The 21,383-nt window shown below is 43.6% G+C and overlaps 1 protein-coding gene across 1 annotated transcript in view; it reads right to left on the bottom strand.

The window, feature by feature from the left end:
* Nucleotides 1-21,383, bottom strand: part of LOC138645093 (uromodulin-like) — a 55,813-nt gene that overhangs the window by 8,435 nt on the left and 25,995 nt on the right. The window contains exons 8-12 of the mRNA XM_069734148.1: nucleotides 20,909-20,923; nucleotides 19,693-19,713; nucleotides 3,660-4,472; nucleotides 2,335-2,439; nucleotides 83-291 (exon numbers count right to left, since the gene is read on the bottom strand). Coding sequence (XP_069590249.1) covers nucleotides 83-291; nucleotides 2,335-2,439; nucleotides 3,660-4,472; nucleotides 19,693-19,713; nucleotides 20,909-20,923 — 1,163 coding nt within the window. The remainder of the gene's footprint in view (nucleotides 1-82; nucleotides 292-2,334; nucleotides 2,440-3,659; nucleotides 4,473-19,692; nucleotides 19,714-20,908; nucleotides 20,924-21,383) is intronic.

Genomic DNA, 21,383 nt, shown 5'->3' with positions numbered 1-21,383 from the left:
CCAAATGTTGTAATTGTTCATCTAGCAAAGGAGAAATATGCTGTTCATGCTAACATTTTATGCTTCATTCATCTCGACTTACCAACAGCTCATTTCCACAGACATCCTTCTTCAAGATTGAAACTACAGTTATGATGTTTGTCAGGTTGAAATCATTGAATCCTCTGCAGGAGCTATCTTTTAGATGGATGTTATTGGTGTCAAGTTTGAATTTTTTCAGATGACATTTCTGGAAGGAAGCTTTTATTTCCTGATTACCACACGTAAGCACTGGACGGATTTTATCTATAGCTGCAAGAGAGGACGCAACATAGGGTAAGTTCATGTGCCAAATGATCCTCGCGCAAATCTGACACAGATATCATAGCAGAAGTCTGAGGTCCACACTTGGAGTAAAGGTACCGTCACATTTAGCGACGCTGCAGCGATCTAGACAACGATGCTGATCGCTGCAGCGTCGCTGTGTGGTCACTGGAGAGCTGTCACACAGACAGCTCTCCAGCGACCAACGATGCCGGTCCCCGGGTAACCAGGGTAAACATCGGGTTACTAAGCACAGGGCCGTGCTTAGTAACCCGATGTTTACCCTGGTTACCAGCGTAAATGTAAAAAAAAGCAAACACTACATACTTACCTTCCGGTGTCTGTCCCCCGGCGCTCTGCTTCTCTGCACTGTGTAAGCGCCGGCTATAAAGCAGAACGGTGACGTCACCGCTGTGCTCTGCTTTACGGCCAGCCGGCGCTGACAGTGCAGGGAAGCAGAACGCCGGGGGACAGACACCGAAATGTAAGTATGTAGTGTTTGTTTTTTTACGTTTATGCTGGTAACCAGGGTAAACATCGGGTTACTAAGCACGGCCCTGCGCTTAGTAACCCGATGTTTACCCTGGTTACCAGTGAAGACATCGCTGAATCGGCGTCACACACGCCGATTCAGTGATGTCTGCGGGGGAACCAGCGACGAAATAAAGTTCTGGCCTTTCTGCTCCGACCAACGATGTCACAGCAGGATCCAGATCGCTGCTGCGTGTCAAACACAACGATATCGCGATCCAGGACGCTGCAACGTCACGGATCGATAGCGATATAGTTGGTAAGTTGTTCAGTGTGAAGGTACCTTTAGATCTCAGATGGGCAGTTTTGAGGTGCCACGGATCCACTCTAGCAGTGCTATGAGTGTTGGGCTAATCTACTGGCTCTACCATAAGGAATCTGCAAGAGTAAGTGGCGTTTTATTCTCATCAATTTTGTGGTGTGGACAAGAATTAACTCAAAGGAACCAATACATCAAAGTGTTTACAACACAAATCGTCTCAACATATTTTTGAAATGTAAAGTTGCACAAAAATTTAGCAACTTATGTCATTGTCATGCCGTTTCAAGCAGCTTTGCCAAAACGAGTCAGCTTGCAAGAAGCCAAGTTGCAGTGTGACTACACCTGCTCATCAGAATCATGGAAGGTTAGGGTCTTTCTAATGCCAAAAATGTTCCTGTAGTCTCTGACTGGAGTAACACTGCTGGTAAGCGAGACACACTTCACTGATAAGAAGCTTCAAATTAATTAATGAATTCGGTGCATCTTATTCTTGCACCGCCTCATCAAGACTGGCATACAAAATGCTAGTCTTAATCAATCGTGCCAAGTTATTTTCCTCTGCCTGAAAATGGTGCAATGAAAATGGTTGTTATTCATTTAAATAGCTAATTTTCCTACTTACTACATTTTATAATGACCTTATACAGAAACATTTGAAAAAGATCACAATTACTCCAAAAAGTTAAGTTAAATATCTTGTAAAAATCTCCTACCTCCATTTCTACTGTCACTGCGTTGCTCTACTACTGAGATAGTAACATTTATTGCTTTTTGAACACAGTATTTGAAATCTCAGCTTGCAGTTAAACTGGCTGTTTCTTTAGTCTTCTCTCGGGGGTATGCATTGTCACCCCTCCCAAACACTGCCAATTACAGCTGAGAAGCTGATCTAGAGGTCTAGCAGTCTCTTAGGTGCTGTCGAAGTGCAATTGACAACATTTGGTAGGGAGGGGTGAACGCACACACCCCTAGAGAAGACTCTGAAGAAACACCTAATTGGTCTTTAAATAGAGATTTCACATACTGCGCTCCAAATTCAACAAATGTTAATATCTCTGTACTGGAGCAACACAATTGAAAATGGAAAAGAGCTGCAAAATCAGTGAAACGCAAGGATTTTTATAAGGTACGGTATATAATTTTTTTGAGCAAGTGAACAGGTCTTCATTAAAGTGTTTTCAGTAGGACTATAATATCTAAAGATCTAATTTTTATTCATATAGCTTCTTTGAACATACCTGAAACTAAAACATCATTTTTGCAGTAGCAGCTGTAACGTCCGCCAACTGCTTTACATTCTTCATCATCAGCGCAGGAACAAGATTCGGGGACCGTGGTTGGATCTAAAAAAAATGCAAAAAATGTTTATGCTGTAAGCAGGCATTAGCTACTGGTAATATTTCACTGTGCTTTAGTGTGTGATCAAAAAAGTGTACCCAATTCAAGTTCATTTATTCCATATATTTCACCTATTTGTGCCATTTTGTGTAAATTGATTTTATTTTATCTATCATGTATAAACCAAATGTTACTGCTCATTCTATCTATGATATGAGAGACAACTTGGATACAACTACTCTGACCTTTGCCTACCCTGACTGATGTAAGTCAGCCATATTTCTTTATACAGTCTTATATATGTAAAGGATTTGATGATTTTGCAAATATATGTAATTCTTTTCTTTTTGTTATCACATGATGCTAATGGAAGTCCATCATGGAAGCTGTGAACAGCCACACATCTTTTTGCTATGGCCACTGGAGGGGTGTTAAATGGCACTCATTTGAAGGGAATCTGTCAGCAGTTTTTGCGAACTCTTCTCAGAGCAGCATAATGTAGGAAAAGAGACTCTGATTCCAGTGATGTATCACTTAGTCTACTTGGTGCAGCGGTTCTGACACAATCAGAGTTTTTAGATGTAGCATGCAGCAGAGCTCAGAGATCTAACCACCCCCACACCACAGCACTCTGTGTACATTCTCTATAGACAGTGAGCTGCTTATCAGAGGAAGGGGCGCGGTTGGACCAGAGATTCTTTGTATGGAAACAACGGCACACAGCCTAATAAGTGAAACATCCCTGAATTCAGTGTCTCAGCTGCTACCTCGTGCTGTCCTCAGATTACATAGCAACAATCTGCTGACGGATTCCCTTTAAATAAAATATATTGTCCAGTTAAGTGCTCCAGAGCAGTAGCTGCTCCTTGAAGCAGCTCTCAACTCTATCAAAAGGAACATTTCAAGAATAGGGCATATGACAAAAAGCAACCCCTTTATGTTTATTTATGTAAGAAAACAATCCCACTTGTTACACATTTAGGTGCTATCCCAAGTACATTGTAAGGGCTCATACTCACTTGCGAGAAACTCGGATGGGTCTCGCATGTTAATACCCGGCGCTGCTGCCGGCACTCAGATCGGAGCGTGCGGCCGCTTAGGAATACATGCAGCCACACGCTCCGCTCCTGCCGGGTGCAGTGCCGGGTATTAACATGCAAGACTCATCCGAGTTTCTCGCAAGTGAGTATGAGCCCTAAATGTTATAGTAGATTTACTTTCTTACCTGTACAATATCCTGAATAGTACATAGGAGGCCAACTGAATTTATATACATGGAATCCTCCAGGACATGCCTTAACCATCACATTTGAGCTCCACTGGCAGCAAATGCCACTATCAGAAGTGCAAACTGTACGATTCACAATTCCATCGGCGGGTTCTGGATGGATCCCGTTCAACCACATGGGGTACCTAGTGTAACAACTTCCATAGGAAGGACAAAATTCTGCCATGCGGATTCCGCCACTGCCCATAAAACGATACCATCCATTTAGGTAGTAGTCAGAACGTCCGTAATAGTAGTAGTAGTAGTAATAGTAATAGTAATCATAGTATGATGTGCTCCTGGAAGGTTCATTCAAGGTGGTATAACTGAAGCATGGATCAGAACAGTTATGGGACCCACCCGAATTAACACATTCTCTACCAAACCCACAAACATCTCTTGAACATTCATCTAATTCACATTTATATCCATCTCCATAATATCCTGCTGCACAATAGCACGAATAAGACCCATAGGTATTGTTACATGTTGCATGTGGGTGGCAGTTATTCAGCTCCCGTGCAGAACATTCATCTACATCAGCACAAGTTTTATGTTCCCATGTGTAGCCACTTGGACAGCTACAGTAGTATGAGCCATATGTGTTGATGCAGGCACCAAGGGAACATGGATTTGGCCATCGGTAATAGTCACATTCATCAGTATCATAACATGAAAACCCGTCTCCACCGAATCCTTCTTTACAGATACAAGTGTAGTCAAGTAAATCCTTTTGACAAATAGCGTTGCTGTCACATCTGGAGCAAAATGCTGAAATAAAAACGTATGTTCACATTCACAAATTAGAAGTTACATTTGTTTTATATTCTATACAGATCAATAATTTACTTAATAGAAATCTAAAAAAAATTAAGATAATGTTTTATTCAAAATAACTTTAGCTTTTTTCTTGGATTATAAAAACAGTTTTTGACGCTTACACTCATTCAGCAGAATGGAGATGAAATGCAATACCAAATACAACCTGTGGACTAGAGTGGCGCAGTTCATAGAAAAAAACAAAAGCATACCTTTTTATTTTTATCTATAAAAAAAACACTGTAGGATAAAACCCAATAAATATAAATGCCAATTTTCACCGTGCCTACCACAGGTAAAACGTAATTTGAAGTTTATTTCCTTAGACTTTTCCAGTCACTATTACCATATGACACCATAGATAAGTATATCGAGGTATAGGAAAACTGTAATTTACCCAGTTGTACAAGACTACCGTCTAGAGCTAGCAGCAATTAATTTGGTGCCAAGAATTGGACCTCCACAGATCTGATAAGATGACCTAACATGAAGATAAACCATCAGTTACAAAAAATATTGGAATCCCTTTAATGCATGCTAGTTTATATATTAACTTTAGTGTGTAAGATCCTAGACTCTTTACAAAGGCACATTAGTACACAGCATTCCCTTTAGCACAGTGAGATGGAGGATGGGAGGGTGTTTGCTGAGGGAGATGATCCCTGTGGCACAATTCCTTCCAGTACTTATCTTCCTGCTCCTGATAGACTTAATTTCCTAGCAGTTCAGGGGTTAGCACAGCTTCACTCTTTAATGGAATCCTGTGTCCCTATGGGTCACTTGCCTGAACTTTTGTGAGAGACAGATCACACACCACTCATCCCTTTGGCCGCTGCCAGAATTGTAGACAAGATCCTCACAACCACCCTGGGGCTCTGCTAACCACTCCATGTCTCCTGTGACTGTATTAGCCCCTCTAGTTGCTGGATGCTTTTGAAGCAACAGCACTCAGCAATACTTCTGCATGACACAAAAAATCTTTGGTAATGTCAAAGTGGTTCAAAAATGATCATTTTTTTAAGGAGTAGCAATAGGTATGGTGTTTGGTAAATGAAGCAGCAATAGCTTTCTTACAAGCTTTCAAAAATTATCCCTTTTTTAGGAGCACCAATAGGTTTGTTATTTGGAATGTGAAGAATCAATGGATTTTCAACAAGTCCGCCATATAATCCTTTTTGGAAATTAGAAACAGTTTTGCTGTTTGAAAATTTAACAAACAAGTGGCTTTTCTTTTTTCTTAAAGCTGTGCAAAAATTGTTTTTTTAGGAGTAGTTTCCTAGCAGCAGTATGGCTATAGAACATGAGGAACAGGCAATAGATACCTGTCTGCTGCTCAAAACATTGACCCAATAGGCCATAAAAGACATATACTGCCCCTATCCATAACTGCTGTTACGTAGGACCATACACTTTGAGCTCAAAGTCAAGTTTAGAGAGCTGCTCATGTTCTCCTGCATGTGATAGTAGTGCAGGCACCCGACCAAAATCGAATTGTCACATGAGGATGACAAGAGTGTATGGACGTTTTCATATAATCAGTTATAGATATTTCAAAGTGTGACAAAGATGGAAGAGGAGCTGGAGGAAGAGTATGACAAGCAGTGGATGATAACATGACTCTGACCAGGTACTACTTGAGGATTCTGTCTGGCTACCAGAAACTACACTAGGGGGTACTTCCACTTAACCCCTTGAAGGAATCTCCCCAGCACTATACCTCTAGTTGTCCACCACATAGCAATGCTTCAAAAAGACTCAGGATTGGGTGGAAATGTTGCTTGCAGCTATATTCCAAACCATCGATCTCTATTATATTACTACTGTGGTGACTATTGTAAATACAACTTTTCACTTTTGCAGTCACCTATGAGTGCGACTGTTCTTCCTATTTCCACAATGTCTACCAGAAAGACAAGCATGAAGAGAAGGGGTAGGAGAACAGTTTGCTGACAGTTGACCATATACACATATTGCAGGTCTGATAATTTTCACCACCTGAGCAGGTGATACGGCTTTATGTGCTGATGGAAAAGCTGTAGTTACTATTCTATTTGTGTCGGCATGTCCACTGCTCCTTTTCCTGCTGCAGACTCTGCCCACTGCAAATCTTTGTCAGTCGAAAATGTGAAAAAAAATTCCCTCATCTGAGATACCTGCAAGAATGACCATCACAATGAGGACTTGCAGGTGCATTCTGCATTATCAGCAGTTATTGGATCACCAGCTCACAAGCTGTTCTCAGAAGAAGCAGATCTGCCCATTTGTCAGTTCCTCTTTATATTGCCTATATCACCACCCACATCCTATAATGACATCACTTCCTCATCACCCTGATCTTGTTCAAAGTACCACACAATCATCAGTATCATATGTGACTTGGTTGACAGTTGACTCAATGTGGGTAATGAGCTCCTTGCTTCCCATGCCTGATTCCCACCTCTAAATGTGCCCTGTTTCACAGTAGTAATACTATCAGAACTGCCCCTGCAAGTGCCTTTACCACCACGGCTGACAAAGCCACCAACTCAACGAGGCATTTAAATTGTGTCCTCCATTTCCTCCACTCCATCTTATCAGAATACATAGACTGACTATTCATCTCGTCCAATTAATTAATCGACTGTAAGAAGTTGTTCTTGTGAGATATTTTACTTAGCCCTTTGAGTGATGTTGAGCTATGGGACTAAAGGCTATAAAAGATAAAAGTGTCATTGATATAATTAACATTTTGGAATGCAAAAAATTAACTGTTATGGTAACAGAAAAGGTGGACTGTACAGAGCACTGATTCAAACTGATGATGTCACTGTCAGAAGTAATATTTTCCATCAGTAAGTGACAGAAGTGATGTGCCATATGTCCCATAATTTTCTCCACTTCCCCAACCTCACTCTAATATGTTTGTTGAAGGCAAAATACTACAATTGTGATTTGCATTTGGCAGTACTATTGCCCGGATGGCTGGTGCTAGTGGTAGTGCACTGTTATGTTTGCTAATGACAGGTGTTATGAAGGCAATCCAGAAACACAGTGTGCTTAGCGATCAGAGCGCACACAGTGATCTGACAAATACCCAAAAATACAAGAACGAGCTCTGAGACGTGGAAACTCTGTAGACTGCACACCTGATCCTATCCTAAACACAACTAAAAGCGGCTGTGGATTGCGCCTAACAACTACCTAGGCAACTCGGCACAGCCTAAGAAGCTAGCTAGCCTGAAGATAGAAAAATAGGCCTGACTTGCCCCAGAGAAATTCCCCAAAGGAAAAGGCAGCCCCCCACATATAATGACTGTGAGTAAGATGAAAAGACAAAACGTAGGGATGAAATAGATTCAGCAAAGTGGGGCCCGATATTCTAGGACAGAGCGAGGACAGTAAAGCGAACTTTGCAGTCTACAAAAAACCCTAAAGCAAAACCACGCAAAGGGGGCAAAAAAAACCCACCGTGCCGAACTAACGGCACGGCGGTACACCCTTTGCGTCTCAGAGCTTCCAGCAAAACAAAAGACAAGCTGGACAGAAAAAAAGCAACAAAAAAAACAAAAAGCACTTAGCTATAAAGAGCAGCAGGTCACAGGAACAATCAGGAGAAGCTCAGATCCAACACTGAAACATTGACAAGGAGCAAGGATAGCAGCATCAGGCGGAGTTAAGTAATGAAGCAGTTAACGAGCTCACCAGAACACCTGAGGGAGGACGCTCAGAAGCTGCAGTACCACTTGTGACCACAGGAGTGAATTCAGCCACAGAATTCACAACAGTACCCCCCCCTTGAGGAGGGGTCACCGAACCCTCACCAGAGCCCCCAGGCCGACCAGGATGAGCCGCATGAAAGGCACGAACAAGATCGGAAGCATGAACATCAGAGGCAAAAACCCAGGAATTATCTTCCTGAGCATAACCCTTCCATTTAACCAGATACTGGAGTTTCCGTCTAGAAACACGAGAATCCAAAATCTTCTCCACAATATACTCCAATTCCCCCTCCACCAAAACCGGGGCAGGAGGCTCAACAGATGGAACCATAGGTGCCACGTATCTCCGCAACAACGACCTATGGAATACATTATGTATGGAAAAGGAGTCTGGGAGGGTCAAACGAAAAGACACAGGATTGAGAACCTCAGAAATCCTATACGGACCAATAAAACGAGGTTTAAATTTAGGAGAGGAAACCTTCATAGGAACATGACGAGAAGATAACCAAACCAGATCCCCAACACGAAGTCGGGGACCCACACGGCGTCTGCGATTAGCGAAAAGTTGAGCTTTCTCCTGGGACAAGATCAAATTGTCCACTACCTGAGTCCAGATCTGCTGCAACCTGTCCACCACAGAATCCACACCAGGACAGTCCGAAGACTCAACCTGTCCTGAAGAGAAACGAGGATGGAACCCAGAATTGCAAAAAAATGGAGAAACCAAGGTAGCCGAGCTGGCCCGATTATTAAGGGCGAACTCAGCCAACGGCAAAAAGGACACCCAATCATCCTGGTCTGCAGAAACAAAACATCTCAGATATGTTTCCAAGGTCTGATTGGTTCGTTCGGTCTGGCCATTAGTCTGAGGATGGAAAGCCGAGGAAAAGGATAGGTCAATGCCCATCCTACCACAAAAGGCTCGCCAAAACCTTGAAACAAACTGGGAACCTCTGTCAGAAACAATATTCTCAGGAATGCCATGCAACCGAACCACATGCTGAAAGAACAAAGGTACCAAATCAGAGGAGGAAGGCAATTTAGCCAAGGGCACCAGATGGACCATTTTAGAAAAGCGATCACAGACCACCCAAATGACTGACATCTTTTGAGAAACGGGAAGGTCAGAAATGAAATCCATCGAAATATGTGTCCAAGGCCTCTTTGGGACCGGCAAGGGCAAAAGCAACCCACTGGCACGAGAACAGCAGGGCTTAGCCCGAGCACAAATCCCACAGGACTGCACAAAAGTACGTACATTCCGTGACAGAGATGGCCACCAGAAGGATCTAGCCACTAACTCTCTGGTACCAAAGATTCCAGGATGACCAGCCAACACCGAACAATGAAGTTCAGAGATAAGTTTATTAGTCCACCTATCAGGGACGAACAGTTTCTCTGCTGGACAACGATCAGGTTTATTCGCCTGAAATTTTTGCAGCACCCGCCGCAAATCAGGGGAGATGGCAGACACAATGACTCCTTCCTTGAGGATACCCGCTGGCTCAGATAAACCCGGAGAGTCGGGCACAAAACTCCTAGACAGAGCATCCGCCTTCACATTTTTAGAGCCCGGAAGGTACGAAATCACAAAGTCGAAGCGGGCAAAAAATAACGACCAACGGGCCTGTTTAGGATTCAAGCGCTTGGCAGACTCGAGATAAGTCAAGTTCTTATGATCAGTCAATACCACCACGCGATGCCTAGCTCCTTCAAGCCAATGACGCCACTCCTCGAATGCCCACTTCATGGCCAGCAACTCTCGATTGCCCACATCATAATTACGCTCAGCGGGCGAAAACTTCCTGGAAAAGAAAGCACATGGTTTCATCACTGAGCAATCAGAACCTCTCTGTGACAAAACCGCCCCTGCTCCAATCTCAGAAGCATCAACCTCGACCTGGAACGGAAGAGAAACATCTGGCTGACACAACACAGGGGCAGAACAAAAACGACGCTTCAACTCCTGAAAAGCTTCCACAGCAGCAGAAGACCAATTAACCAAATCAGCACCCTTCTTGGTCAAATCGGTCAATGGTTTGGCAATGCTAGAAAAATTACAGATGAAGCGACGATAAAAATTAGCAAAGCCCAGGAACTTTTGCAGACTTTTCAGAGATGTCGGCTGAATCCAATCCTGGATGGCTTGGACCTTAACTGGATCCATCTCGATAGTAGAAGGGGTAAAGATGAACCCCAAAAATGAAACTTTCTGCACACCGAAGAGACACTTTGATCCCTTCACAAACAAAGAGTTAGCACGCAGGACCTGAAAAACCATTCTGACCTGCTTCACATGAGACTCCCAATCATCTGAGAAGATCAAAATGTCATCCAAGTAAACAATCAGGAATTTATCCAGATACTCACGGAAGATGTCATGCATAAAAGACTGAAACACAGATGGAGCATTGGCAAGTCCGAACGGCATCACTAGATACTCAAAATGACCCTCGGGCGTATTGAATGCAGTTTTCCATTCATCTCCTTGCCTGATTCTCACCAGATTATACGCACCACGAAGATCTATCTTAGTGAACCAACTAGCCCCTTTAATCCGAGCAAACAAGTCAGATAACAATGGCAAGGGATACTGAAATTTAACAGTGATCTTATTAAGAAGGCGGTAATCAATACACGGTCTCAGCGAACCATCCTTCTTGGCTACAAAGAAGAACCCTGCTCCCAGTGGTGATGACGATGGGCGAATATGTCCCTTCTCCAGGGATTCCTTCACATAACTGCGCATAGCGGCGTGTTCGGGCACGGATAAATTAAATAATCGACCTTTAGGGAATTTACTACCAGGAATCAAATTGATAGCACAATCACAATCCCTATGCGGAGGTAGAGCATCGGACTTGGGCTCTTCAAATACATCCTGATAATCAGACAAGAACTCTGGGACCTCAGAAGGGGTGGATGACGAAATCGACAAAAATGGAACATCACCATGTACCCCCTGACAACCCCAGCTGGATACCGACATGGAATTCCAATCCAATACTGGATTATGGGTTTGTAGCCATGGCAACCCCAAGACGACCACATCATGCAGATTATGCAACACCAGAAAGCGAATAACTTCCTGATGTGCAGGAGCCATGCACATGGTCAGCTGGGCCCAGTATTGAGGTTTATTCTTGGCCAAAGGTGTAGCATCAATTCCTCTCAATGGAATAGGACACCGCAAAGGCTCCAAGAAAAACCCACAACGTTTAGCATAATCCAAATCCATCAGATTCAGGGCAGCGCCCGAATCCACAAACGCCATGACAGAAAACGACGACAAAGAGCATATCAAGGTAATGGACAGAAGGAATTTGGACTGTACAGTACCAATGACGGCAGACCTAGCGGACCGCTTAGTGCGCTTAGGACAATCAGAAATAGCATGAGTGGAATCACCACAGTAGAAACACAGACCATTCAGACGTCTGTATTCCTGCCGTTCAACTCTAGTCATAGTCCTATCGCACTGCATAGGCTCAGGTTTATCCTCAGGCAGTACCGCCAAATGGTGCACAGATTTACGCTCGCGCAAGCGTCGACCGATCTGAATGGCCAAAGACAAAGACTCATTCAAACCAGCAGGCATAGGAAATCCCACCATGACATCCTTAAGAGCCTCAGAGAGACCCTTTCTGAACAAAGCTGCCAGCGCAGATTCATTCCACTGAGTGAGTACTGACCATTTCCTAAATTTCTGACAATATACTTCTATATCATCCTGACCCTGGCACAAAGCCAGCAAATTTTTCTCAGCCTGATCCACTGAATTAGGCTCATCGTACAGCAATCCGAGCGCCAGGAAAAACGCATCGACACTACTTAATGCAGGGTCTCCTGGCGCAAGAGAAAATGCCCAGTCTTGAGGGTCGCCGCGCAAAAAAGAAATAATAATCAAAACCTGTTGAATAGGTTTTTGAAACTTAGAAACTTAGTTCTATCTCCAAAAAACAAATCAGGAATAGGAATTCTTGGTTCTAACATAGATTTCTGATCAATAGTATCTTGAATTTTTTGTACATTTATAACGAGATTATAAAAAAAGCAACAAAAAAAACAAAAAGCACTTAGCTATAAAGAGCAGCAGGTCACAGGAACAATCAGGAGAAGCTCAGATCCAACACTGAAACATTGACAAGGAGCAAGGATAGCAGCATCAGGCGGAGTTAAGTAATGAAGCAGTTAACGAGCTCACCAGAACACCTGAGGGAGGAAGTTCAGAAGCTGCAGTACCACTTGTGACCACAGGAGTGAATTCAGCCACAGAATTCACAACAGTGCACCTACTGATTGGGGCGCCTACGTTCATATTGATAGATGCAGATACCTTACATTTTTTACTGCACTGTTATGGTTTTCAACTATAATTTCCCACTTCCAAAAAAGGACTGAAAAAGAAATGCTAGGTACACGTCTAAAAAGTCAGAAGCCGAAGCAGTCTGCTGTGTTGATGTGGCACATACAGATGTCAAGTTTAACTACTAAAACAGATATGCAGAAAAAACAGTGACATACACTTTGTTAGGCAGAGAGTCATAGTTAACCCCTTCATGACCCAGCCTATTTTGACCTTAAAGACCTTGCCGTTTTTTGCAATTCTGACCAGTGTCCCTTTATGAGGTAATAACTCAGGAACGCTTCAACGGATCCTAGCGGTTCTGAGACTGTTTTTTCGTGACATATTGGGCTTCATGTTAGTGGTAAATTTAGGTCAATAAATTCTGCGTTTATTTGTGATAAAAACGGAAATTTGGCGAAAATTTTGAAAATTTCGCAATTTTCACATTTTGAATTTTTATTCTGTTAAACCAGAGACATATGTGACACAAAATAGTTAATAAATAACATTTCCCACATGTTTACTTTACATCAGCACAATTTTGGAAACAAAATTTTTTTTTGTTAGGAAGTTATAAGGGTTAAAATTTGACCAGCGATTTGTCATTTTTACAACGAAATTTACAAAACCATTTTTTTTAGGGACCACCTCACATTTGAAGTCAGTTTGAGGGGTCTATATGGCTGAAAATACCCAAAAGTGACACCATTCCAAAAACTGCACCCCTCAAGGTACTCAAAACCACATTCAAGAAGTTTATTAACCCTTCAGGTGCTTCACAGCAGCAGAAGCAACATGGAAGGAAAAAATGAACATTTAACTTTTTAGTCACAAAAATTATCTTTTAGCAACAATTTTTTTATTTTCCCAATGGTAAAAGGAGAAACTGAACCACGAAAGTTGTTGTGCAATTTGTCCTGAGTACGCTGATACCTCATATGTGGGGGTAAACCACTGTTTGGGCGCACGGCAGGGCTTGGAAGGGAAGGAGCGCCATTTGACTTTTTGAATCAAAAATTGGCTCCACTCTTTAGCGGACACCATGTCACGTTTGGAGAGCCCCCGTGTGCCTAAAAATTGGAGCTCCCCCACAAGTGACCCCATTTTGGAAACTAGACGCCCCAAGGAACTTATCTAGATGCATAGTGAGCACTTTGAACTCCCAGGTGCTTCACAAATTGATCCGTAAAAATGAAAAAGTACTTTTTTTTCACAAAAAAATTCTTTTAGCCTCAATTTTTTCATTTTCACATGGGCAACAGGATAAAATGGATCCTAAAATGTGTTGGGCAATTTCTCCTGAGTACGCCAATACCTCATATGTGGGGGTAAACCACTGTTTGGGCACATGGTAAGGCTCGGAAGGGAAGGAGCGCCATTTGACTTTTTGAATGAAAAATTATTTCCATCGTTAGCGGACACCATGTCGCGTTTGGAGAGCTCCTGTGTGCCTAAACATTGGCGCTCCCCCACAAGTGACCCCATTTTGGAAACTAGACCCCCCAAGGAACTTATTTAGATGCCTAGTGAGCACTTTAAACCCTCAGGTGCTTCACAAATTGATCTGTAAAAATGAAAAAGTACTTTTTTTTCACAAAAAAATTCTTTTCGCCTCAATTTTTTCATTTTCACATGGGCAGTAGGATAAAATGGATCATAAAATTTGTTGGGCAATTTCTCCCGAGTACGCCGATACCTCATATGTGGGGGTAAACCACTGTTTGGGCACACGGCAGGGCTCGGAAGGGAAGGCGCGCCATTTGACTTTTTGAATGGAAAATTAGCTCCAATTGTTAGCGGACACCATGTCGCGTTTGGAGAGCCCCTGTGTGCCTATGCATTGGAGCTCCCCCACAAGTGACCCCATTTTGGAAACTAGACCCCCCAAGGAACTTATCTAGATGCATATTGAGCACTTTAAACCCCAAGGTGCTTTACAGAAGTTTATAACGCAGAGCCATGAAAATAAAAAATAATTTTTCTTTCCTCAAAAATGATTTTTTAGCCTGGAATTTCCTATTTTGCCAAGGATAATAGGAGAAATTGGACCACAAATATTGTTGTCCAGTTTGTCCTGAGTACGTTGATACCCCATATGTGGGGGTAAACCACTGTTTGGGCGCACGGCAGGGCTCGGAAGGGATGGCACGCCATTTGGCTTTTTAAATGGAAAATTAGCTCCAATCATTAGCGGACACCATGTCACGTTTGGAGAGCCCCTGTGTGCCTAAACATTGGAGATACCCCAGAAATGACCCCATTTTGGAAACTAGACCCCCAAAGGAACTAATCTAGATGTGTGGTGAGGACTTTGAACCCCCAAGTGCTTCACAGAAGTTTATAACGCAGAGCCATGAAAATAAAAAAAAAAAAATATTTTCTCAAAAATGATCTTTTAGCCTGCAATTTTTTATTTTACAAAGGGTAACAGGAGAAATTTGACCCCAAAAGTTGTTGTCCAGTTTCTCCTGAGTACAATGATACCCCATATGTGGGGTTAAACCACTGTTTGGGCACATGCCGGGGCTCGGAAGTGAAGTAGTGACATTTTGAAATGCAGACTTTGATGGAATGCTCTGTGGGCGTCACGTTGCGTTTGCAGAGCCCCTGATATGGCTTAACAGTAGAAACCCCCCACAAGTGACCCCATTTTGGAAACTAGACCCCGAAAGGAACTTATCTAGATGTGTGGTGAGCACTTTGAACCCCCAAGTGCTTCATAGAAGTTTATAATGCAGAGCCGTGAAAATAATAAATACGTTTTCTTTCCTCAAAAATAATTATTTAGCCCAGAATTTTTTAATTTTCCCAAGGGTAACAGGAGAAATTTGACCCCAATATTTGTTGTCCAGTTTCTCCTGAGTACGGTGATACCCCATATGTGGGGGTAAACCACTGTTTGGGCACATGCCGGGGCTCGGAATTGAAGTAGTGACGTTTTGAAATGCAGACTTTGATGGAATGCTCTGCGGGCGTCACGTTGCGTTTGCAGAGCCCCTGATGTGCCTAAACAGTAGAAACCCCCCACAAGTGACCCCATTTTGGAAACTAGACCCCGAAAGGAACTTATCTAGATGTGTGGTGAGCACTTTGAACCCCCAAGTGCTTCATAGAAGTTTATAATGCAGAGCCGTGAAAATAATAAATACGTTTTCTTTCCTCAAAAATAATTATTTAGCCCAGAATTTTTTATTTTCCCAAGGGTTACAGGAGAAATTGGACCCCAAAAGATGTTGTCCAGTTTCTCCTGAGTACGCTGATACCCCATGTGTGGGGGTAAACCACTGTTTGGGCACACGTCGGGGCTCAGAAGGGAAGTAGTGACTTTTGAAATGCAGACTTTGATGGAATGGTCTGCGGGCGTCACATTGCGTTTGCAGAGCCCCTGGTGTGCCTAAACAGTAGAAACCCCCCACAAGTGACCCCATTTTAGAAACTAGACCCCCCAAGGAACTTATCTAGATATGTGGTGAGCACTTTGAACCCCCAAGTGCTTCACAGACGTTTACAACGCAGAGCCGTGAAAATAAAAAATCATTTTTCTTTCCTCAAAAATGATGTTTTAGCAAGCATTTTTTTAGATTCACAAGGGTAACAGGAGAAATTGGACCCCAGTAATTGTTGCACAGTTTATCCTGAGTACACTGATACCCCATATGTGGGGGTAAACCACTGTTTGGGCACACTTCAGGGCTCGGAAGTGAGGGAGCACCATTTGACTTTTTGAATACGAGATTGGCTGGAATCAATGGTGGCGCCATGTTGCGTTTGGAGACCCCCTGATGTGCCTAAACAGTGGTAACCCCTCAATTCTACCTCCAACACTAACCCCCCCACACCCCTAACCCTAATCCCAACTGTAGCCATAACCCTAATCACAACCCTAACCACAACCCTAATTCCAACCCTAACCCTAAGGCTATGTGCCCACGTTGCGGATTCGTGTGAGATATTTCCGCACCATTTTTGAAAAATCTGCGGGTAAAAGGCACTGCGTTTTACCTGCGGATTTTCCGCGGATTTCCAGTGTTTTTTGTGCGGATTTCACCTGCGGATTCCTATTGAGGAACAGGTGTAAAAAGCCGCGGAATCCGCACAAAGAATTGACATGCTGCGGAAAATACAACGCAGCGTTTCCGCACGGTATTTTCTGCACCATGGGCACAGCGGATTTGGTTTTTCATATGTTTACATGGTACTATAAACCTGATGGAATACTGCTGCGAATCCGCAGCGGCCAATCCGCAGCCAAATCCGCACCGTGTGAACATAGCCTAATTCTAAAGGTATGTGCACACGCTGCGGAAAACGCTGCAGATCCGCAGCAGTTTCCCATGAGTTTACAGTTCAATGTAAACCTACGGGAAACAAAAATCGCTGTACACATGCTGCGGAAAAACTGCACGGAAACGCAGCGGTTTACATTCCGCAGCATGTCACTTCTTTGTGCGGATTCCGCAGCGGTTTTACAACTGCTCAAATAGAAAATCGCAATTGTAAAACCGCAGTGAAATGCGCAGAAAAAAACGCGGTAAATCCGCAGCGGTTTAGCACTGCGGATTTATCAAATCCGCAGCGGAAAAATCCGCAGAGGACCAGAATACGTGTGCACATACCGAAACCCTAACCCTAGCCCTAACCCTACCCCTAACCCTAGCCCTACCCCTAACCCTAACCCTAGCCCTAACCCTAGCCCTAACCCTAGCCCTAACCCTAACCCTACCCCTAACCCTACCCCTAGCCCTAACCCTAGCCCTAACCCTACCCCTAACCCTAGCCCTAACCCTAACCCTACCCCTAACCTTAACCCTATTCTAACATTAGTGGAAAAAAAAAATTTCTTTATTTTTTTATTGTCCCTACCTTTGGGGGTGACAAAGGGGGGGTCATGTATTATTTTTTTTATTTTGATCACTGAGATATAATCTATCTCAGTGATCAAAATGCACTTTGGAACGAATCTGCCGGCCGGCAGATTCGGCGGGCGCACTGCGCATGCGCCCGCCATTTTGGAAGATGGCGGCGCCCAGGGAGAAGACGGACGGGACCCCGGCTGGATCGGTAAGTATGATGTATGATGGGGTGGGGGGGGACCACGGGGGGGGGATCGGAGCACGGGGGGGGGGGGATCGGAGCACGGGGGGGGGATCGGAGCACGGGGGGGGGGAATCGGAGCGCGGCAGGCGTGGAACGGAGCACGGGGGGCGTGGAACGGAGCACAGGGGGGGCTGGAACGGAGCACGGGGGGGTGGAACGGAGCACGGGGGGGTGGATCTGAATGCAGGGGGGGTGATTGGAGCACGGGGGGGTGATTGGAGCACGGGGGGAGCGGACAAGAGCACGGGGGGGAGCGGAGCACTGGATGGAGGGGAGCCGGAGCAGTGTACCGGCCAGATCGGGGGGCTGGGGGGGCGATCGGTGGGGTGGGGTGGGGGCACACTAGTATTTCCAGCCATGGCCGATGATATTGCAGCATCGGCCATGGCTGGATTGTAATATTTCACCCGTTATAATGGGTGAAATATTACAAATCGCTCTGATTGGCAGTTTCACTTTCAACAGCCAATCAGAGCGATCGTAGCCACGAGGGGGTGAAGCCACCCCCCCTGGGCTAAACTACCACTCCCCCTGTCCCTGCAGATCGGGTGAAATGGGAGTTAACCCTTTCACCCGATCTGCAGGGACGCGATCTTTCTGTGACACAGCATATGCGTCACAGGTCGGATTGGCACCGACTTTCATGACGCATACGCTGTGTCACAGGTCGGGAAGGGGTTAAAGGATTTGTCGGGACTTAGGGTTTTTTCATATTTGGCTAAGAACTTACAGGCAGGTAGTCACTAAATATCTGTGTTTTCTGCCTGATAACCATCTCGGCGGGCTCAGAACAGGTTATTGAGCACTCCTGCCGGTGATTCTCCTTCTTCCGCTGTCGTCACTTTGATTAAGCAGTATTCTCTTTTGCGCTTCTTTGTTGATGGGGTGTCATTGCCAATGTCATGCCGATTGACAGTCACCTCCCCGCTGCCTTACTGCGGGGAACCAACTGTCAATAAGCATGAAGTCAGTGTTGACACCTCGTCAACAGACCAGACTTGAAGAAATAGCGCAGCTCTGTTGATGTGAGTTTAAAAGAATTGTGGGAATCTTCGCCTGAGCTGACAGAGATCATTGCTGGTCGGCGCACTTAGTAACTACAAGACCATAAGTTCTTAGAGCTATTCAAAAAAGTCTCAAGTCCCAGATAACACTTTTGAATGTGTGGATTTTTGGTTTGTATGTTTTAATACAATTGTCCCCATACAAAAAAGGCTTAAAAAGAAATACAAAATCTTAGTACAGTAGTTTGTGACACACATTATTTGCCCGGCAAACACTGTGTTTGGATTTTTAGTTATTTTTTTCTATTAATTATAATTATTATCTCGAGTTAATGTTCAGTTCTTTATGACTGTCTTTCCCTATTTTGCTCTAGAACAGGACTTCTGGTGACATCCAGGCATCAGAGATCACGGCATGATGTAAAGTCGCTAGGCCCCATTATGCCACGACATGTGCCGCATCGGCATAGCACGCAGGGATGCCGGAGGCCTGGTTTTGGTTGGAAGTCACATTCTATAGTGAAAAGACCTGAAATGCAGTGCCTGTCGACGGAAAGAAGAGGCGTGGAGGTCTGGACGGCAGCACCAAGCAGCAGGGATGGCTTTACAGGTCAATGGAGAGGTGAGTATTATTTTTAGGGCTGTTTTTTACATCTTATATTGATCATGGTTTGGAGTCTAAAGAAACCGCAGAACATAATAAGGAGCAATAAATTTGCGGGGAATAACTTTAAATTGAGTTACCGGGTAGATTCCGCACATTCAAATGTTGACAATCCATTAGTTTCTATGGATGATGTCTACCAGTATGGTCACTTATTTTAGTTAAGAAGGGATGGTTGTGTGTTCTGCTGATGTACCACCCACCACTGCTTCATTTCCCTGCTTTTTATAGGACAAGATAGTTGCAATAAAAGGATCCATTGGCCATAAAGCTTCTTCAAATTAGCTATACAGGGGTTAAATAACAAATACCATTTTGGGTGGTTATAGCCTATAAATGTAAAACAAAGTATACTTACATGATTCATTGAACTTGTTACCTTTAAATAAAGCGAAAATAAAACGTCAAAATAGCAAATAGCAGAAATGACCTGAAAAAATTTACAATTGAGCTAATGAAGTGAGAAAATCGATGTATTAGTATTAAGAAATAAATCGTCAATTTATAGTTGAGAAGATATTTATAAAGGTCTTTGCAGAAAATTATTTATTTTGCCGAATAAGGCTACTTTCACACTAGCGTCGGTACGGGGCGGTCGCGCTGCGTCGGCCCGACGTACCGACGCATACTGTGCAAGCGCCGCACAATGGGGGCAGCGGATGCATTTTTCCAGCGCATCCGCTGCCCCATTGTGAGTTGCGGGGAGGAGGGGAGTTGCGGGGAGGTCGGAAATGGCGGACACAACGCAGCAAAAAACGTTACATGTAATGTTTTTTGCTGCCGACGGTCTGCCACAACACGACGCAACTGTCGCACGACGGTTGTGACGTGTGGCAAAGCATCGCAATGCGTCTCTACTGTTAGTCAATGGAGAAAAAACGCATCCTGCAAGATAGAATTAGGATCGCATAAAAAAAGCACTCATTGTCGTGTCTGATGGGCATACACCATTTGGCCAATTTGAGCGCTAAGTAGCTTCATTTTGTAAATACAGTCTATATGGTAGTAATCCAGTTTAAAATAATAAATTCTTTGTACACCATATATCTTGGTGTACACAGTGTATAGTACTGCTGTAATAATAATAATAATCTTTATTTTTTATATAGTGCTAACATATTCCGCAGCGCTTTATTCTTCGGTATGTATGTTTTGGAGCCACAGAAGCTTGCACCTGTTCTTATTTGCTTCATTCTATCAGGGGGTGTTGGTCAATTTTTGTTTCTTTGCAGCACATATTAAAAGGTGGTGACTACCTGCAAAGTTGATGGAGGACTCCTCCCATAAATCTAAATCTGTTTTGATTTATCATTGGATCCTACCTGCTCTTTACATTTAGAGTCTTTGAAACAGGAGAAGTAATTCAAAGTTAAGCTCCCATCAAAGAAAAGAATGCTGCTGTCGCCGATAGGCAAACAAAATTGGCCAACTTGTGCTCTAACTACCCCTTATAAACTTAGTCTATATGGTAGTAATATATCCTAGGGCACTTAGTGTGCTGAACTCTTTGGTAAGATAGACAGATAGATAATAGATAGATAGATAGACAGATTCAATTTTTACATCTTACTTACCCAAACTACTATTAGCTGAAAAAAAAAAAATAGAAAATCATTAGAATTACTAATCATTTGTACTTTTTGAACAGTTTTTACTACTACTCATACTTAGGGGATCTGTCACCAGGTTTTCCCCGTATAAAGTATGGTCACCACCATTAGGGTATTTTTTACAGCATACTGGAATACTGTAGAATAGTCCTCAGTATAGTCTGCAGATCCCCAAAAAAAGAGCTTTTATTATACTGTACTTACAGACTGAGCTGTTCGATGGACGTTTATGGTCTTGCTCTGGTGCCTCCTCTCTTCTTGTCATCACCACTGTCCTTTCCTGCTTTGCATGGATGATGCTGCATCCTACATCATCCACATGGTCTTGCTCTGGTGCCTCCTCTCTTCTTGCCATCACCGCCATCCTTTCCTGCTTCGTATGGATGATGCTGCGTCCTACATCATCCACACAGTGTCTCCATTGTGCTTTCGCACAGTC

Source organism: Ranitomeya imitator, chromosome 7, assembly GCF_032444005.1.
Source record: "Ranitomeya imitator isolate aRanImi1 chromosome 7, aRanImi1.pri, whole genome shotgun sequence".
Lineage (NCBI taxonomy): Eukaryota > Metazoa > Chordata > Amphibia > Anura > Dendrobatidae > Ranitomeya > Ranitomeya imitator.
The sequence above is the reverse complement of the archived record's forward strand: the minus strand, read 5'-3'. Positions and strand labels throughout refer to the sequence as shown.